This window comes from Ascaphus truei, chromosome 2, assembly GCF_040206685.1.
Source record: "Ascaphus truei isolate aAscTru1 chromosome 2, aAscTru1.hap1, whole genome shotgun sequence".
Classification (NCBI taxonomy): Eukaryota; Metazoa; Chordata; class Amphibia; order Anura; family Ascaphidae; genus Ascaphus; species Ascaphus truei.
Window position 1 is genome coordinate 405,840,294 of NC_134484.1, and position 19,281 is coordinate 405,859,574.

General features: G+C 45.9%; 1 protein-coding gene across 4 annotated transcripts in view; it reads right to left on the reverse strand.

Annotated features, from left to right (window-relative positions):
- CDK14 (cyclin dependent kinase 14) overlaps positions 1-19,281 on the reverse strand; it is a 693,217-nt gene that overhangs the window by 229,371 nt on the left and 444,565 nt on the right. For all 4 annotated transcript variants that reach the window (XM_075587394.1, XM_075587392.1, XM_075587395.1 and 1 more), the window contains one exon: positions 1,989-2,052. In XM_075587394.1, coding sequence (XP_075443509.1) covers positions 1,989-2,052 — 64 coding nt within the window. The remainder of the gene's footprint in view (positions 1-1,988; positions 2,053-19,281) is intronic.

Sequence of the window (19,281 nt, forward strand, 5' to 3'; positions counted from 1 at the left end):
GGGGGGGGGTGAAGGGCCAGGGCGGGGGTGGGGTGAAGGGCCAGGGCGGGGGGGGGTGAAGGGGGGGGGTGAAGGGGGGTAAAGGGTCGGGGGGGGGGTGAAGGGGCGGGGGGGGGGGGTGAAGGGGCGGGGGAGGGTGAAGGGGGGGGGTGAAGGGGCGGGGGGGTGAAGGGGCGGGGTGGTGGTGAAGGGGGGGGGTGAAGGGGCGGGGGGGGGGGGGGGTGAAGGGGGGGTGAAGGGGCGGGGGGGGGGGTGAAGGGGGGGGTGAAGGGCCAGGGCGGGGGGGGGGGGTGACGGGCCAGGGCGGGGGAGGGGTGAAGCGCCAGGCCGGGTGAAGGGCCAGGCCCGGGGGGTGAAGCGCCGGGCCGGGTGAAGGGCCAGGCCGGGGGGGGTGAAGCGCCGGGCCGGGTGAAGGGCCAGGCCGGGGGGGTGAAGCGCCGGGCCGGGTGAAGCGCTGGGCCGGGGGGGGGGGGGTGAAAGATCCCTTCCCGTGCGGTTACTTACCTCGCACCGGGTCGCGCTCCTCCTCCTCGGGTTCCTCTGCGGTCTCCATTTCCCCCGGCGATGCGGAGCTGAGACGCTCAGGTCAGGAGGTGGTGTGGGCCGCGGCCCGTACAGCTCCCGAGTGAGAGAGCGGGAGCAGCGCGCGCGGGGATGGTGAGCTGGGGGCGCGGCCTCTAGGCCTGAAGGTGAGAGCGGCGACAGCGTGCTCTGGGGGGGGGGGGGGGGGTAGGGAGCACCGGGGGAGATGGAGCACCGGGAGAGCGGGTGAGCACCGGGAGAGAGGGAGCACCGGGAGAGAGGGAGCACCGGGAGAGCAGGTGAGCACCGGGAGAGAGGGAGCACCGGGAGAGCGGGTGAGCACCGGGAGAGAGGGTGCTCTGGGGGGGGTAGGGAGCACCGGGGGAGAGGGAGCACCGGGAGAGCGGGTGAGCACCGGGAGAGCGGATGAGCACCAGGAGAGAGGGTGCTCTGGGGGGGGGGGGAAGCACCGGGGGAGAGGGTGATGTTGAGGTCCCGCGGAGTGGTGAAAAGGGGGGTTCCGTTGTTGCGGGCCAGCGGCCGGGAAGGGCGGGGGGGGGGGGGGTCAAGGCCGGGCAGCCGTTAAGGAGGAGAGAGAGAGAGGGGAGAGAGAAGAGAGAGAGAAGAGAGAGAGAAGAGAGAGAAGAGGGAGAGAGAGGAGAGAGAGAGAGAGAGGAGAGAGAGAGGAGAGAGAGAGAGAGAGAGAGGAGAGAGAGAGAGAGAGAGAGGAGAGTGAGAGAGAGAGAGAGTGTGTGTGTGTGTGTGTGTGTGTGTGTGTGTGTGTGTGTGTGTGTGTGTGTGTGTGTGTGTGTGTGTGTGTGTGTGTGTGTGTGTGTGTGTGTGTGTGTGTGTGTGTGTGTGTGTGTCAGCCGTTGAGGGTAGAGAGAGAGAGTGTGTGAGTGTGTGTGTGTGTGTGTGTGTGTGTGTTTGGCCCGCCCGTCACTCCGCCTCAGGCCTATGAGAGGTGTGCCTCCACCTCAGGCCAATGAGAGGTGTGCGGGGGCGGCCCAAGGGACCAATGAGATTTCCCCTAGGGACACCGGACAGGCAGGCAGGCTGGCAGGCAGGCAGGCAGGCAGGCAGGCATACAGTGCTTTCACTAATATAGTATAAGATTATTTATGCAGCACAATGTTACATCTTAATTTTCATGCACTTTTTAAAAAGGCTCACTCCTACAGTCAGTAAAGTGTGATAGCGCCAATCTGGGTGCTACTGCATGTAAAGTCCCATTGACTTGATGATTTATACATGATCTAAGTGCCCTAAATTAAGTAAAATTGTAAACGGGAAGATGAACATGATCTATTTAGGACATTTCTTATAGCAGTTTCGTTTTCAAACAATAATTATACAAAAAGTTCCAGAAACTACACTGGACTTACCAATGGCAAAATAAATGTTTATAAAATAAATGTAGCTCAATTAGAATTTGATACAGTATTTATTGTGTTAATCTGACTTACCTGGTTTGAAATGTGGTAAAGAATGAACTCCAGGCCATGTATCTTCATTAGGTGTTCCAAGAATCTGAAGTGCAAAAGAATAACATATGTATTTTAGATTTTTCCATTATTTCATTGAAATGCAACTTTATATATTAAAAATAATAAGACACTTGTAACCTCTATGATCAGTCTAGTCTACCATGCTGTTCTTGTACTTGGAAAACCTTACCACAGTAAGGTATTTAGCGAACAATACAAACTATTTAAACACTAAATCAGCATTAAAATCCAACATAGATTGCAATAAAAAATTATATATATATATATATATATATATATATATATATATATATATCAAATAAAATACAACTTGTGAGCACATTTATGTCCAAGACAGGTCCACACCCCTGCCTCTCACCATTTGCATACAATGCTTCCACTACAGCCAGGGATTCTGGGTAATGAAATGCAATTGAACACTCAGTTTGTCACTTTTTGTTTCTTATCCATTTCAACATGGAGCCCTATAAGCTTATGCCTGACGTATTACACAGTGTTCCAGCCCTGCCTGGGTTAAAGAAGTGCAGAGCCAGTAAACCTACTCACAGGCAGCTATTTCAACTTTTTGGGTCTCAGTTTCAAGATGGTATACTGGCTTTGGCATGAGAAGCTGGAAGTGGCTTCACAAAGTGAGCAGACTCTCTATTACTCTGAAAGCTGTAACAATAAAGTGTTACACTTAGTGATATGTTAGAGACCAGCTGCAGCATTTCACTGAAGCACAATGTTAGAAGGTGGCCATTTAGTTAGGCACACAAAAAGGATTTTTACAGATTTATAACATGAGCACCAAACGATTGCCAGCGTAGGTAAAAATGTAGAATTATACATGGCCACATTCTTTACATCCAGTTAAAATAAAATATAAAACTTTATTACATCAAAATAATAAGTGACTCTGTGTCTTTATTTACAGTGTATATTATTTAAAATCCCTTCAGGAGTTGGGTAGAATATAAGTTCCAAATACAAGTTTATAACTTATAACACATTAAATAATGTGTCTATGGTGAGGTAGCTTATATCTACTGAGACATCTCAAAATAAGGTAGGTACACGGAGTATATAGATATATTTTACTGGATATGCTATTAATATAGCTATCAAATATACTCTAAGTTATGAACTTTTTGATTCCCAATGAATGTGCTTAAGTGTATTGTCTCTGTCTGTATAGAGAGCAAAGTTACAAGGTACAGTAGCTGGATATAGCCATTCACAACACAGTGTAATAAATAGAACCATAAGCGTATTGTTCCAAATACCTTGCACACAATTGCCTGATACCATACAGTACATACAGATAGGTGTATTAATATATCCCCCCACTGTAAGATATCAGAGGCAAACCTTAATAGATTTAAGGAATATGTCAATCAACATAACATGAGTCTCCTATATGGGTACATGGTCTCAGCAGATTATGCTGTGCTTGAATATCAGACCAGGTATCCTGGGTATATGTGCGTGGAACGGAATAAATAATAGTAGGTTCACATGGGTATAATGGGTATATACATAAAGACGCCACAAAGAAAGTTCTCCTGTCACAAATCGCCTATAATATAAATCTTAGCGTCTCCTCAGATATTACCCATAACTTGTGGTCTCGGCGGACCAAGGTTGTGTATTTAGTAGCTCTGCACAATTCAAAATTGGTTTGGCAAAAATGGCCACGGCGGGCCAGTAAGCAAGCAAATAGCTCAGTACTAGTAGTGCTATCTAGCAAGGTATACAAGCCGTGTTCCTGTGGGAGTGGAGATGTCGGCTCCTGATGACGTCAGACTCGACGTCCAATGACGCGTTTCGCGTGTCACCACGCTTCTTCAGATGGGAGGAGTCTGGGTTTGTGATCCTGCCTAAGGTTTTTATATCCTTCTGCAAGTAGGCGTATCTGTCCGTCTGCCAATCAGAACGGGTATAGCGCTAGGAATCAGTAAAGTAATACCGTTCCTCTTTGAAACATTATGTGGTATTTCTTTTTCATTTCCAAAATATGATGATGTATGAGATTCATGGTATTCAATTGTTAAAATTTAAATTGCTACTGAATACTTACCTTTGATTTAATTTTAACAATTGAATACCATGAATCTCATACATCATCATATTTTGAAATAAAAAAGAAATACCACATAATGTTTCAAAGAGGAACGGTATTACTTTACTGATACCTAGCGCTATACCCATTCTGATTGGCAGACGGACAGATACACCTACTTGCAGAAGGATATAAAAACCTTAGGCAGGATCACGAACGCAGACTCCTCCCATCTGAAGAAGCGTGGTGACACGCGAAACACGTCATTGGACGTCGAGTCTGACGTCATCAGGAGGCGACATCTCCACTCCCACAGGAACATGGCTTGTATACCTTGCTAGATAGCACTACTAGTACTGAGCTATTTGCTTGCTTACTGGCCCGCCGTGGCCATTTTTGCCGAACCTATTTTGAATTGTGCAGAGCTACTAAATACACAACCTTGGTCTGCTGAGACCACAAGTTATGGGTAATATCTGAGGAGACGCTAAGATTTATATTATAGGTCATTTGTGACCAGGAGAACTTTCTTTGTGGCGTCTATATGTATATACCCATTATACCCATGTGAACCTACTATTGTTTACTCCGTTCCATGCACATATACCCAGGATACCTGGTCTGATATTCAAGCACAGCATAATCTTCTGAGACCATGTACCCATATAGGAGACTCATGTTATGTTGATTGACATATTCCTTAAATCTATTAAGGTTTGCCTCTGATATCTTACAGTGGGGGGACATATTCATACACCTATCTGTATGTATGGTATCAGGCAATTGTGTGCAAGGTATTTGGAACAATACGCTTATGGTTCTATCTATTACACTGTGTTGTGAATGGCTACAGTATATCCAGCTACTATGTAACTTTACTCTCTATACAGACAGAGACAATACACTTAAGCACATTCCTTGGGAATCAAATAAGGTCATAACTTAGAGTATATTTGATAGCTATATTAATAGCATATCTAGTAAAATATATCTATATACTCCGTGTACCTAACTTATTTTGAGATGTCTCAGTAGATATTAGCTACCTCACCATAGACACATTATTTAATGTGTTATAAGTTATAAACTTGGTATTTGGAACTTATATTCTACCCAACTCCTGAAGGGATTTTAAATAATATACACTGTAAATAAAGGCACAGAGTCACTTATTATTTTGATGTAATAAAGTTTTATTATTTTATTTTAACTGGGTTCCTAATTTAGCGTCAATATCAAGCCATTACATATATTGAGACTATGGGCCTCATGCAGAGAGCATAGAATTTTCAAATTGGCGAATTTCATAAAAAGTAGCTTTTTTGGAGAGTTTTATTCTCCATATGCAGAAAAGTGCGAATTCTGCTATGTTTAACATGGATGCGTGTGGCGAGTTTGAATGGGAAAGATGCGCGCTTCAGAAATGTGTAAAAAAAAAATCGCGGCTTTTTTTCCCCCTTTGCTATAGGCGGCGAGCGCCATTTTATTGCCAACTTTACCTGGCGCGGCAAAAATGAGAAAATGAGAAAAAGCCGCTACATGCCGTTCGTACCTCTCTGCATTCGGAGAGTTTTAAAAATGGCGAGATGGAGGTTCTTGCCAGCCGCGAGGCGAGTTTTAGCAATAGAAAAAACAAAATGGCGCGTTTTTCGTAACTCGCCATTTTCTGCCGGTTTCTGCGCGAAATTGTACAAAAAATGGCGAATTTTGAAATAACGATGCTCTCTGCATGAGGCCCTATGCATGGACTATTTGTCCAGATGATACCTGACAAACAAACATAGGGGCCTATGCAGAGAGCAGCGCTATTTCAAAACTCGCCATTTTTTGGAGAAAATCGCGCAGAAAACAGCAGAAAATGGCGAGTTACGAAAAACGCGCCAATTTTTTTTTTCTATTTCTAAAACTCGCCTCGCGGCTGGCGAGAACCTCCATCTCGCCAGTTTTAAAAATATCCTAATGAAGAGAGGCGCGAACGGCATCTAGCGGCTGTTCGCGCCAATAAAATGGCGCGATTGTCTCCTTTTTGCCTCGCCAGGAAAAGTTGGCAAGAAGCTGCCGCTCGCGGCCATAGCAAAGGGAAAAAAAAGGCGCGAATTTTTTTTAACACATTTCTGCAGCGCGCATCTCGCCAATTTAAACTCGCCACACGCATTCATGTTAAACATAGCAGAATTCGCACATTTCTGCATATGGAGAATGAAACTCTCCAAAAAAGCTACTTTTTATTAAACTTGCCAATTTTAAAATTCGCTGCTCTCTGCATAGGCCCCATAGAGTGCAACTCGTGGAGGAATCTTTCGGATCTTCTTTTTGATCCACCTTGTACTCTGTATACCTATCCTCATGCACCATGTCACGTTAAACAAAGCACATAAATAGAATTGAAGGAAGAGCGGTTATTTCCATCACATATCTCCTCACATTCTTTATGTAGCCAGGGTCCCTCAGGTCCCCCTGTCTGGCGGTTTCTTTCCCCCTTGCGTGTGTGCTGCTGCGGGGGCGAGCGCATTCCCGGGGGCTCCCGGTGGCAGTTGCGGCAGGACGCCACCATGTTTAATGTGTTCGCGCATTTGCGGAGGCTTGCACGTAAGCAGAGCAGTCGCTGCGGCCATGTTGTGGTTGGCGTGAGTTTTCCGCAATGCGCAGAGGTTGGCAAGGGTAGCGGTGGCCCTTACATGTGTGCAAGAGCTTTTGGAAGTTGCGCATGCTTAGTTAAGAGTAGCGGCGGCCATTACAGCTTCAGACATGCGCAGTAGAGATCGCGCACGCGGCTCTAATAGAGACGAGGTCCTTAGTGGACTACGATTCCCAGCAGCCTCTGGGGACTGCCCTATGATCCCTGTCACATGCAGTCAGACAGCCACTAAGGCTGACAGATTCTCATGCTGCAAAGAAGATACAATGTTGTGTGCAGACAGGGATTGTCAGTTAGGAGCTGGGACAGAGAGGGGAGGGTGTGTTTGTGCAGGGAGGAAAGTAGCCTCCTGCACGAGGCCAGAAGTCTCCCCTTAGGCCCCAGCTAGACCCCACTCTCCTTCCGCTTGTGACTGCTTTACGGAAGGCCCCTTAGGTATGGACTTTGCCTTGTTAGCAGTCAGTTCAGTCAGTGACACAGCTGCAGTGCTGTGTGCTCTGACAAGAAGGGTCAGTGTACAAGGAATCATTCTCTGCGGCTGCAGTGATAAGAGACTTTCTAAAGGTGGATCACTCCATGCGGGAGCCACCCACCGCCAGGCAGAGTTTCAGTACATTGCTGAGGAGATCGCAGAGCGGCGGATCCTTTGTGAAGTGTCTGCAGCCCAGGTGCCCAAGCACTGGGGCAGGTATCGTATTTTAAGTGCACCAACCAACCGGTACATCAGGCGCTGATCCCGCCTCTAGGTTTTGGGTTTCTTAGAGGACTTGTGGGACTCTGGGTACACAGTGTTAGGGAGAGTAAGGGGTAAGGGTATAGCCCAGTTAGGGGCAAGGTTATAGCTGCTAGCTAGTGGCAGAGTGTGACACGGCTGTGTTGCTATTATTGCTATATGTATTGTGTTATGTTTGATTCTGCATATAGTAAACGGATATACTTACACTCCTGTGTATGTGGTTACTATATGTGGGTCCTGTGCAGGGAACATTCTACACTCCTAGAATCCTACATAGATGGAGGCGCTGACCGAAGAAACGTTCCAGAGGATTCACCCCAGGCTCTCACAGCGGAGGCTCAGACCTCCTGTGAGCCTGACAGGTATACTGCACCACACCTGGTAACATATAGGTTCCCCCTCACATACACTCTATGTGCGATTGGGTGGGGAATACCCGTTACATTTACATATAAGAATTTATATATAAAAAAAAAAAAAAAATTATATAACTATTTAAAGTATATCAGTGATTCATTTGATACAGACTATCTTAGTGCTCCACACTACATTGTTTGTGACCAAAGAAGGATGTAACAACCAATTCTACATTCTGTATATTCTCATAAAATCCTTACAATAATCAAAATTTGGGAACCCATTATGCTTTCATGCACACCTACTATTGGTGTTGTTAGTGTGTATTGTCAACAGAAAACTTAATAACTAACTGAATTACACTGAGAATGGCACACAACCATGCAACATCACACGCTGCAAACTTTGTAAACATCTACTGTATGCCAACACTCAATGTTAAAGGATCATACTGCTGCACATCCAGGAATGTGGTTTATATGATCCAATGCAACAAATGGGACCAAGGATGCTACATTGGTGAAACCAGTCAAAAACTTCAAACCTGAACGAACCTACACAGAGACACAATAACACACCATGAAGGAAGATGGCACTGCAGTGGGACACCACTTCTCACCAAATCATTCCATAAATAATTTAAACATCAACATCCTCAAAGGAATGTTTAAAAGCACTCTAGAACGGAAAACATTTGAATTCAAAATGATAATGCTTCTCGACACTAAAGGACTCAATGCTGATTATGCGATTTCTTACACACTACCAGAATTGTTTGTAACGTTTCTCCCTGTCTCTTTCGCACTGCTGATGGATATATGGTCCTACATGCTCTCCAAATATTTCTGTAACCATTCCATCCATTTATTGCTCTGTCTGGTTTTTTTTACCTTCTGATATGAATTCGCCGCATCTCCTGTCTTAGATTGTTATCTGTTTTTTTTTACATCGGTGTTAAAATCATGAAATCTTTGTAAATCAGTATCGCTGACCTGAGGAAGAGAGTAGAGCTCTCGAAAGCTTGTCTTAAAATATCAATTACTAGTGCAAATAAAAAAGGTTATTACCTAATATTGATGTACTCTTTTACTCTGCAGTATAGTACTTTAAAAAGCCAGCAGAGGGTGCCATAAGCTAATTAAACTGTATAAATGTTTTCACATTCTGCAACCAATGGCTGCCAGTCACTATAAGCAAGACTGTGTTTGTCCATTGAAAGTACCGTATGCATGCAAACTTTGAATAAAACATTGTACAGTTTTTAAATGAAAGAATAACCTTTGTCTGATTTTTCCTGTAGCATACAGTACAACTTGAAATACAATGGTGGAGTTTGAATCGTTTTTACTGGATTTTCATAACGTTAACACACAAACATGCTGCGTTACTACAATGCAATGCTCACAACATAGTAGCCAGAAATGTTAAGCTACATGTAACCCTTCTACTTTCAGCTCTCAGACATAATAATGTCTCTGAGGCTGGGGCCCGAGTTCCTTGTTACTTACTGGGCCACATGTGGCCTACAATCAGATGGCAGGAAAAATACAAACACAGTATGGGTAATTCACTTACTGTACTATACACTTATTAACTCAGGCACCTTGTGATCCTCAGCAGAGGATCATTACACCCTGTACACATATATAACACAATCCCAAACTAGCACTGCACAGGTGTGAGTCAGTGGTGTAGTAGCAGAGTTGCTACCTCTCTGGGTTGGACCCGGAGACTCCGGGTTTTGGCACTTAGCTCCGCGCTACGAGTTTAGCCTGTCAATCTCCGGGTGGTGGCAGGGTGCGGCAGGGTGCGGTGGCGTCTCCGCCATCCTCCGGCATTCTCCTGCAATTCCCCCTCCATCTGCAGTGAACAACGCTGCACAGTGTCAAATGGCACCGTGTTGCCATGACAACGGGACACTACGTGACGCCATGATGCTACACGGCGTGACATTGCCATTGCACAGCCATGTTCACTGCAGTTGGAGGGGGAGTTGCAGCAGGATGCTGGTAGATGTAACCACACCAAATAAGATAATTTTTTTTTTTTTTTACATTTTTCTCCGGTTTGGCCTTCAGTAGAAGGTGGCAACCCTGTGAAGTATCCACCCAATCCTTGGTATGTTGGTTTATGATGGTGCCGGCAAGCTCGTGTTGTACTGAACCTGTTGCAGGCCTGTTGTTCAAAAAGGTGCTTCGGTACCACTGTGTCTTTATAGCCATTGAGGGTCTCCTCTAGCGGCGCATGATCTCTAGTCCACTTTGGAACTGTAGCTCTCAGCTCCTGTCACAACGTGCAATCTCTCTGCACACATCAAGGAAACCTGCAGTGCTCCGGCCCACGCAGATCTAATCTAACATAGCTGCCTTTCCTTTTCTTAAAGGCCCCTCTTCCACATAGTCCCTGCTCTTCCATAGTGTTTATTATTGGATGCTCATATGTTCATCACAGTCACGTTGGAGAGGAATCTGCCAGGGGCAGTTGACAGTGTGGGAGCTCACACACACTGGGGGTTACATCCTTCCCCTGTTAAAAACCCGGTTAAAGTCATTTTGGCACATGACATTACTATTTTACACATGTTGCTCTCTCTAAACACAGAATAATAGCTATAGTGGAACCTACACACATACAATTTTTACATATTTCAGTATTGTTCCACCACATGGTCCCACATCTCCCAGGATCACCTATCTCTAGAGTCATAGGTACCACCCATCTAGTCATATTAATCACATGAACCTCTGTAGACACCCCTGGAGAGTCATAGGTCAGTGTCATGGGGGGGTCTAGTCTCCCTTTTTGGACATGGTGAGTATACCGGGGCTACTACTGCTATTTTCCCTTGCTTTTCAGAGGATCCACATCTGTTGAATCATGTTCTGCCTACAGTACACTTGAGGGAGGTTCGCAACTATCTATCACTGCTGCATTTTCAACTTCGCTGTCCTGTTGATTGGGACCCTCTGGGGTGAATTCCTCTGCCTCAGGGTCCAAATCAATGATAACGTGTCTTTCTCTATCCTGCGACGCTGCTGGTCCAATGAGGGACACCTCTTGAAGAGGATGCCGCTCTTCCTTATCCAGGATATTGGATAAATGCCTTAACATTCTCCCTCCTTGGTATCATTCATCCTGATCTGGTTCCTCATCAACCCTTATCCTGCCTACAGTGGCTTGGTGGGCTTCTCCTAGGTTGATTTGCTATTTCTGAAATACTTTCCCTCAGGGCATCGTACTAACTGACCTATTGGCAGACGATGATTGTTATGTAGGTTCTTCACTGGCCTGCTCATTTTTTTAGGCCTTACTCGATATACTGAAAGTCCTTCTAGTTTCTCAACTATCACATAAGGGTCTGGTTTCCAGCCATTCACTATTTTGTGTTTAGCAGGTATTCCCAGATTTCGGAAAAAGACTCTGTACTGCGCTTGAACTCTTGTCCATGGACTCTCTTTTATTGCACCAATTATTATATCACAGGTCGATGGATAATTGGGCTTTCCGTCCAAACATCAAGCAATAGCCTGCAGAGGAATTCCTGGTGCAGTTATAGGCATGTACTAAGTGGTGCACATGCTGACTCTATCGTTCTTTTCCTTGAGTAGTTAATGTGCCCATCACATTCAAAAGGGTTCTGTTGATTTTCTCGGATTGCGGATCTCCCTGTGGGTGGTAAGGCGTTGTTTGGGATTTCTTTATTCCACAGATACGCAGTAATTCCTTCATGAGCCAGCTTTCAAAATCCCTCCCTGATCGTAATGTATTCTAGCCTGCAATTAATAATTGACAAAGTACTTGTCTCACAGCACCTTGGCGACCGTAGTAGCTCGTTGAACCATTGGCAGTGTGAGGATCGTGTTTAGGCCACGTCTCCATGTCATGTCTCTTGACGCCATGGGTGATGCACCTCGCGCTGACAGGATCATGCGCAGGCGCCGTCCATGGGATGTCAGGTGCTGGTTCCAAACACAAGTTAGCACTGACAGCATAACAGCTGATTCTTCTAGGACACCTGCAGTGCTAACTCCGCCCGAGACAATCAAGTTGTACGATAGTGATTATCGTATTCAGCTGTGCTCCTTGTCTTGGATTGGCTCTACAATCAAGAGTCAATCATCTGCTAAAGCTCATCCAATTGGTTCACCATCCTTTATATGCTCAGCGATCCTTTCTCCAAATCATCTGAGCATAGTAGTCTCTACCTAGTGATGAAGTGATGTCCACAAGCTTCTGCACGCCGTGCCCTGCCTTACCTTGTCTTGCATTCCAGTTACCATGACCACGAACCCCTACCCTACTTCCCAGACCTCTGTAACCCTCAACCTCGGCTTGGATATCTAACACTCCACCTTCTACTACCCTCGACCTCGACTAAGTGACCTCAACTAGCCTCCAGTCTCCTACCCTCGATCATGGCAAGTATATCTACTACCTTACCTCTCCAAACCCTGACCCGGCTACATGACGACTAACTTCCACACAAGACATGGCCTCTCGGCTTCAGGTCGGTGTTTACAAATCACCACCTCAGCCTTGCTGTCCTGTTTGTAGTGAGCACTCGTTACAGGCAGCAATGCTTGAGCATATTGGGTGAAATTGTCTGTGACCACTAGGATATTACTGGAATTCTTGCTGTCTGGCTCTAAGGACATCCACAATATGGGCACTCCAGCTGTCGTAATTTCTTCGCTATGCCCATCCATATCTTGAGCATACCTGTGAATTTGGGACAGGGCATCAACATCAATATTTTGTTTCACTGGTCTGTACTACAGGTTGCAATTTTTGGTAGCCAAGGCCGCTAACCACATGTGACCAGTAGTATCCAACTTCTCTGCTGATAGAATGTAGGTAAGTGAGTTGTTTTCCATGTGCACTACGAAGGTGGTTCCATACAGATAATAGTGCAGCTAGTGCACTACTGTCCATTTCAATGCCAAGAATTCTAGTTTATGCACCGGGTAGTTCTTCTCCGAAAGCACCAACCCCTGACTCATGAATGCTATGGGTCCTAGGCCCTTAGGGTGCTCCTCATACAGCACTGCTCCTAACCCCTCTAGGCTGGCATCTACATGAAGCACATATGGTTTTTATGCAGCAGCAAACGTGAGTACTGGTGCATTCATAAGAGTCCATTTATATCCAAATGGCTCATTGATTTTGAAATCTGGTGGCTCCATCAGCCATACTGCATCCTTTGGGTGGCGGGTAGCCTTTGGTTAATTGCCTCAATGGTGTACTATGGCTAAGAAATTGTTCACAAACTGTCTGTAATATCCGCAGAACCCAGTAAAGATCACAATTCTGTTAATTTCTTGGGCTTCGGCCAGGATGCAATGGCCTTTAATTTAGATAGATTGGAAGCATTCCTTTTTCAGACACGTCCCATATAAATGACAGACGTCTAGTAGAACTGACACTTGTCTAGTGACAATTTGAGTCCACTCTTGCTCAGCCGATCAAATACCTTCATCAGGCATGCTTCGTCTTCCTCCAAGGTCTTCACAAATACTATTATGTCATCCAGGTATACCAATATTCTAATGGGTTCATATCCCTTACCACCAACATTCGATTAGTCTTTGAAAAGTAGCTGAAGCCCCTGACACTCCTTGGGGCATGCGCTCAAATTGGTAGAACCCCAAATAGGCATATAAAAGCAGTGTTTTCTTTATCTTGCTTGCACATTGGGATCTGGTAATAACTGCTGCGGTTGTCCAAGACCGAAAACCATTTGCTCCCAGTGAGGCAATCCAATGCATCTTCTATACGCTGCACGGTATATTGATCTGGACTGATCATTTTTGTTAAGTGTGTGATAATCAACGCAGATTCTTACCGCTCCATTTTTCTTCTGGGCCACCACTATGGTTGAAGGGTAAGGGCCCCGGGATTCAGAGTTATTGCCAGCCCACATTAATTCCTGGAGATGTAGTCTCATATCTTCCAGCTGGGGCCAATCTCCGTGACCTTTCCCTGACAGGGCGAGTATCATAAAGACGGATCTGATGTTCCACACCATGGACTTTTCCTACATCCTATTCTTGAGTGGAGAAAACCTCTGGCCTTCTAGTCATATTTTCTTGCAGCCATTTGTTTCAGTGTTCTGGAGCCAGACAGTATCCAAAATTGAACATAGGCAGGGTCAATCTATACCCCTGGGATTTTCTTGTCCCTGCAAGGCCCATTACCTCAGCACTACACAGGTGAGCTGCCACTGTGGCTCTTCGTATCCACACATCATGGGCAGTCTCATTTCTTAATTATACTGATAGTGTGCCCATTTTTCATTTCTGTATGGACAGTACTCCGACCTTTACCAGTAGTCCTCCAGTGGTATCCTCCATGGGTGGACTATCAGTCATGACACTGGTTCCTTCTATGTTTTGCTTGAGTGTCACTTTTCCAGTTATCCTCTCCATGCTGTTGGGGGGCACTTGTAACAGATGAGTTCCTACCCATGTAATCTCACACTAGGGCCCTTAACTCTTAGCCCTGTCTTTTTTTCTCCATCCACTGGTAGGCTTTCAAACACAAGGTATGGATGGTCAATGTCTGGCCATAATCTTTTCCACCAATGGTTTGGCATCATTTTGCTAGTTGGCCAAAAATATTGGCATTCGTGCCAATTATAGCCCCAGTCTCTTCCTTACTGTGGACATCAGGACATATGAGGGCCACCACCATCAATGGTCCTTATATTCGAGTTATTTTCTTGGGAAACTCGAGCTTCACCACTACATACTCTAGATAAGGGTAGCTGGTGTCACTGAGGCCCAAAACGACCAAGCCCTCCTCCAATGGTTGCAACGGCAGGAGTTTTAGGTACCGATCATACCAGGGCTTGAAAATGATGGATACTTGTGATTCACTATCGAAGAGGAAGTTGCATACTTGTTTCTCAATCTTTACTTTCACTCACGCTGAGGGCCCCAGTAGTCCCTGGGGTAAGTGGGAAGTAGAATGATGTCTTGCAGGTGCCATCCGAACTGAGCTTTTCTGCATTCAGGTCCAGGATGCTCCTTCACTGGGTGCCTAGGTCATTTCCCGAAGCCAAACGAGAGTGGATGAATTGCTTCACTACCTGCAGTAGATTCTCTCTGTTCCGGTACTGATTGGCATAGTCTCCTTCTCCCCCGCGTCTATATCACAATCCGGCACCTGTTTTGGGATCAGGATTTCCCCATGACTTCCTCCCCCACCTCGGGGTTTGCTCTTTATGGGGTGACCACCATGCTTCTTCCCGTTGTTCCTCTTGACTATTCACATTAGCCACTTCTCCCATTCGTATGGCGGTCATCAATTCCACCACGTTTTTTGTTGGCTCCCCTGCTTGGGCCTGTGCTCGGCCTCTCCTCACTTGGCCAATCAGGGGTCATTGCCCGCATTGGTTCTTCTTTGGTGGGCCAGGTTCCAGCTGCACTATCTCCTGATGTCCATTGGCTAGCTGCTGCTACACACTTAGCGGACCGCCCTGCGGCCGGGCGTAGCACCACCTGTTGTTCCTCATACTGTATTTCTCTGTGGACGCTCGTATTGTACTGAACCTGTTGCAGGTCTGTTCTTAAAAAAGATGCTTCGTTACCAATGTCATTATAGCCATTAAGGTTCTCCTCCAGCGTCTGCTCTCTTTTCCACTGGAACAGTCACTCTCAGCTCCTGTCACCACGTGCACACGTGCAATCTCTCTGCAGATCTCAAGGAAACCTGCTCTGCTCAGGTCCGCGCAGATCTAATATAATATGCCTGCCTTTCCTTTTCTTATAGGCTATTCTCCAACATAGTCCCTTCTCTTCCACAGCTGTCATTATTGTCTGCTCTCATGTCCATCACAGTCACCTTGGAGAGGAACATGCCAGGGGGCAGTATGACAGTGTGTGAGCTCACACAGGGGGTTACAAACATAAACCTTTTCAATTATCAAGCAGGAATTGTGGAAAAGCAGGAGAGTTGTACACCTGGATATAGGATCTTTGACCTTATCATAGGTCAACAAAAAGAGAACCAGTGACACAGCTATAAGAATGTACCATGTATTTCCTATTTCAAAATGGAGACTGTTAACATCTTCAAGGTACTGCATGTAACCCCAAAATTGGGTTCTGCCCATACAGTACATTGAGTTTGTGACCATGTATTTTTTTAAATTTTAATTACTCATTTTAAATATATTCAAGTACAATGTAAAGAGTGTAATGAACTCTTGTAGCCTCTTGACTGGTGAAGGACAGAGGCCAAACACTGAGGACTGGGTATGTCAGCATATGGCAGGTAAACAACCCATGAAAGGGCTACTGACAATGCAGTGCAATGGGCTCCAGGGTAGTAAGGAAAAGCCCACGTCCCCTTATCAATATAAGAATAAATATAAATATAAGTATGATATAATGGTAACGAAGTACTGAAAAAAGACTGCTTAAAATATTAGATGTAAAAATTTGCAATAAATGCATCGATGTGATGAAAAAAACACTGTCATGTAATTAAAAATATGCAATAAATGTATGTTAGAAGAACTGTGTATTCATTATTCAATGTTCAAGTTCCTAAAATATTTTCAAAAGCCTTTATACTGCCCTCTGACAGATATCTATGGGTATCATCAGAAAAGCCAGCCTAGCATAAAGAGAAGGTTACACTCATTATGTGCCACCTCATTTTAAATCAAATAGCTTCAGGATTCAGAAATACCATTCTGACCTGTTCATATGATGCCCCTGTTATGATCCTAAATCGCATTACTTTGATATAGAGTCTGAGTCCCACAAGATCTTACTAACCCTGAACAAATTAAATCTATAAAGACTCCCAGAACACACACAACTGTCAAGAAGATGCTCACTTTTTCTTCCTCAGTTCATGTACTAAAAGGTATAAATGAAAACACAAAAGTTCAGCCAAAGCTTAGAAAGAAAATTACATCTAGATAAAAACTGAATTTTATCTTGGTAATTAAATTGTGGCATTTATATATATATTTATATATATATTTATATATATATATATATATATATATATATATATATATATATATATATATATATTTATATATATATATTGTGACAGAAACCAGGGGATGGTAATAAATTCCATATATAGGGCTCCCAGGATACTGAACAGTTTCTATCCTGGTTGGCCTGGGAGTGCAGCCTTATAATACATGCACTCCATCCCACAGTTTGGCAAGCGCTGGAACTGAGGGATGAGAGATCCAGACCAAAGTTTGTCTGCTGCCTGATTTCTGTCACCTGTCATGCTAATTAGAAATCAGGTATGTAAGACTGATTTCCTGTTTCCTCTCCCTTCTCCCCAAAAGCCTGGAGACAGGAAGGCTGCTGGAAGCAGAGAGGGGAAAAAGCCTCTCCCCAAACAGGTTAAATGTTTCTGTTCCTTTTTGTCTGAAACTGAAAAGTACCTTGTTTTGTTGTTGGAAGTGGAAAAGCCACTTCCACCCTGAGTTAGGGAAAATCTAAGTTAAGTTATCGCTCAGGTGAGCAGCTTTTTGTTTTGATGTGTTTCTGTTGTATGCACTGTGGCAGTCTCAGTGCCTGGGACTGAATAAACCAGGCATAGCCTGTTTAAAGGAACAGTACGTGACGCCTCATCATTTAACCTACCCTAAAAGACCGTGTTCTAACAGTCCCGGACAAACGGCGGAGCCCCGGAGTAAGCTGTTTGTCACATACACTACCGACACACTTTATTAGAGTGTGGCCGGTACCGCAAGCCGGGAGATTTCCCGGCTTGCTAGTGGCCGCCCCTCGGCGTGCCGCGCGTCATAGACGCGCGGTCACGCGTCTTCGGGAGCGTGCGCCCCCTGCACGCACGTCCAGGGGCTCCCCGAGGGAGCCCTGGTGTCCCGCGATCGCGGGACAGCGGCAGGGGGTTCCGGGGGACCCGGCGGACCCGGCAGCGGTAGGGAGAGCGCCCCGATCGGAGGGCGCTCTTCCGCTGCTTCGGCGCGCGCCCGTCACTCTCGGGCGCGCGCCAGGCTACTGCTGCGGCCAAGAACGGGCAAATGCTCGAATAAACTTGGCCGCAGCAGTATGGTGGAGAATGCGGGCAGAACACTAAAAGGTCTGCGGGTTAAAGAACTTTAACAAGAAAAAAAACAGAAAAAAAACGTTTTTTTTTCTCTCCAAACAAGATGGAAGACGTGGTGAGTGCGCTGGTACGCAATGTCGCTGTCCAGAAAGACGCGAATGAAGCCCAGCAAAAGATTAATGCAGCCCTGCAATAGACGAATGAAACCCAGCAACAGCTGTTAATAGCCCAGCAAGAGACTAATGCAAACCAGCAACAGCTGTTAATAAACCAGCAAGAGACTAATGCAAACCAGCAACAGGCGAATGCAAACCAGCAAGAGACAAACCGCTTGCTGAGAGAGGAGCAACAACGGTTCACCCAGGGCTTACAGCAGGAACTCGAGATCCTGAGGGGGACTATCAGTAACCTTCCACTGGCAGAGGCAGCCCAGTCCCGAAAATGATCAGGGCAAGCCACTACCTTCAGAAGATGGGGCCCTCGGATGATGTGGAAACCTATCTTCTCACGTTTGAATGCACGGCACAGAGAGAGGGATGGCCAGAAGCTGAGTGGGCCAGTTTAATCGCACCCTTCCTAAGCGGCGAATCCCAGAAGGCTTACTTTGATCTAGAGCCAGCCGAAGCTAACATCTATGCAAAATTGAAGTTCGAGATCCTCGCCCGCCTCGGCGTAACCACGGCTGTTCGTGCCCAAAGGTTCCACGCATGGTCCTTCACGAGGGATAAAGCCACCCGAAGCCAGATGTATGACCTCATCCACCTCGCTCGGAAGTGGCTACAACCCGAGATCAACTCAGCAAGCCACATCGTGGAACGGTTGGTCATGGACCAATTCTTGAGGAAACTTCCCTCTGCCCTACGCCGTTGGGTCAGTCAGAGTGACCCCCACAATGCAGACAAGCTTGTGGCCCTCGTAGAAAGGTACAATGCGGCAGAAGAGCACCCGCAACCCATAGTCGTGGAGCAACCCCACTACCCAAGGTTCCAGGACTCTTCCAGAGACGGTAAAAGGGTACCAGGGTTAAGGGGGGCTGAAGAGCGATGACCGCCTTCACACAGCACCAGCAACAGTGGCTCGCACACTAAGGGCAACAGCCAACATGGGGAGCCGAAAAAAGGCTCTAATTGGGACACAGACTATGTACCTAAATGTGTAAATTGTTATGAGAGGGGCCACACCGCGAAAGTCTGCCCACTAAATGCTGAACCCATGCAATGCAACAGCGTTGAACCTTATTCGCTGTGGTCCCAATGTATGGGCCCTAGCCCAGAGGACCCCTTGAATAACCATCTGTGGGCATTTGTAAAGGTTAATGGTAAGAGGGTTCGGGCACTTCTTGACTCTGGGAGCATGGTCACACTAGTGTCCGAATACCTGTTGCCCATTAAGAAGAAACAGGTAAACAGTTCACAAAGAGTGGCAATTTGTT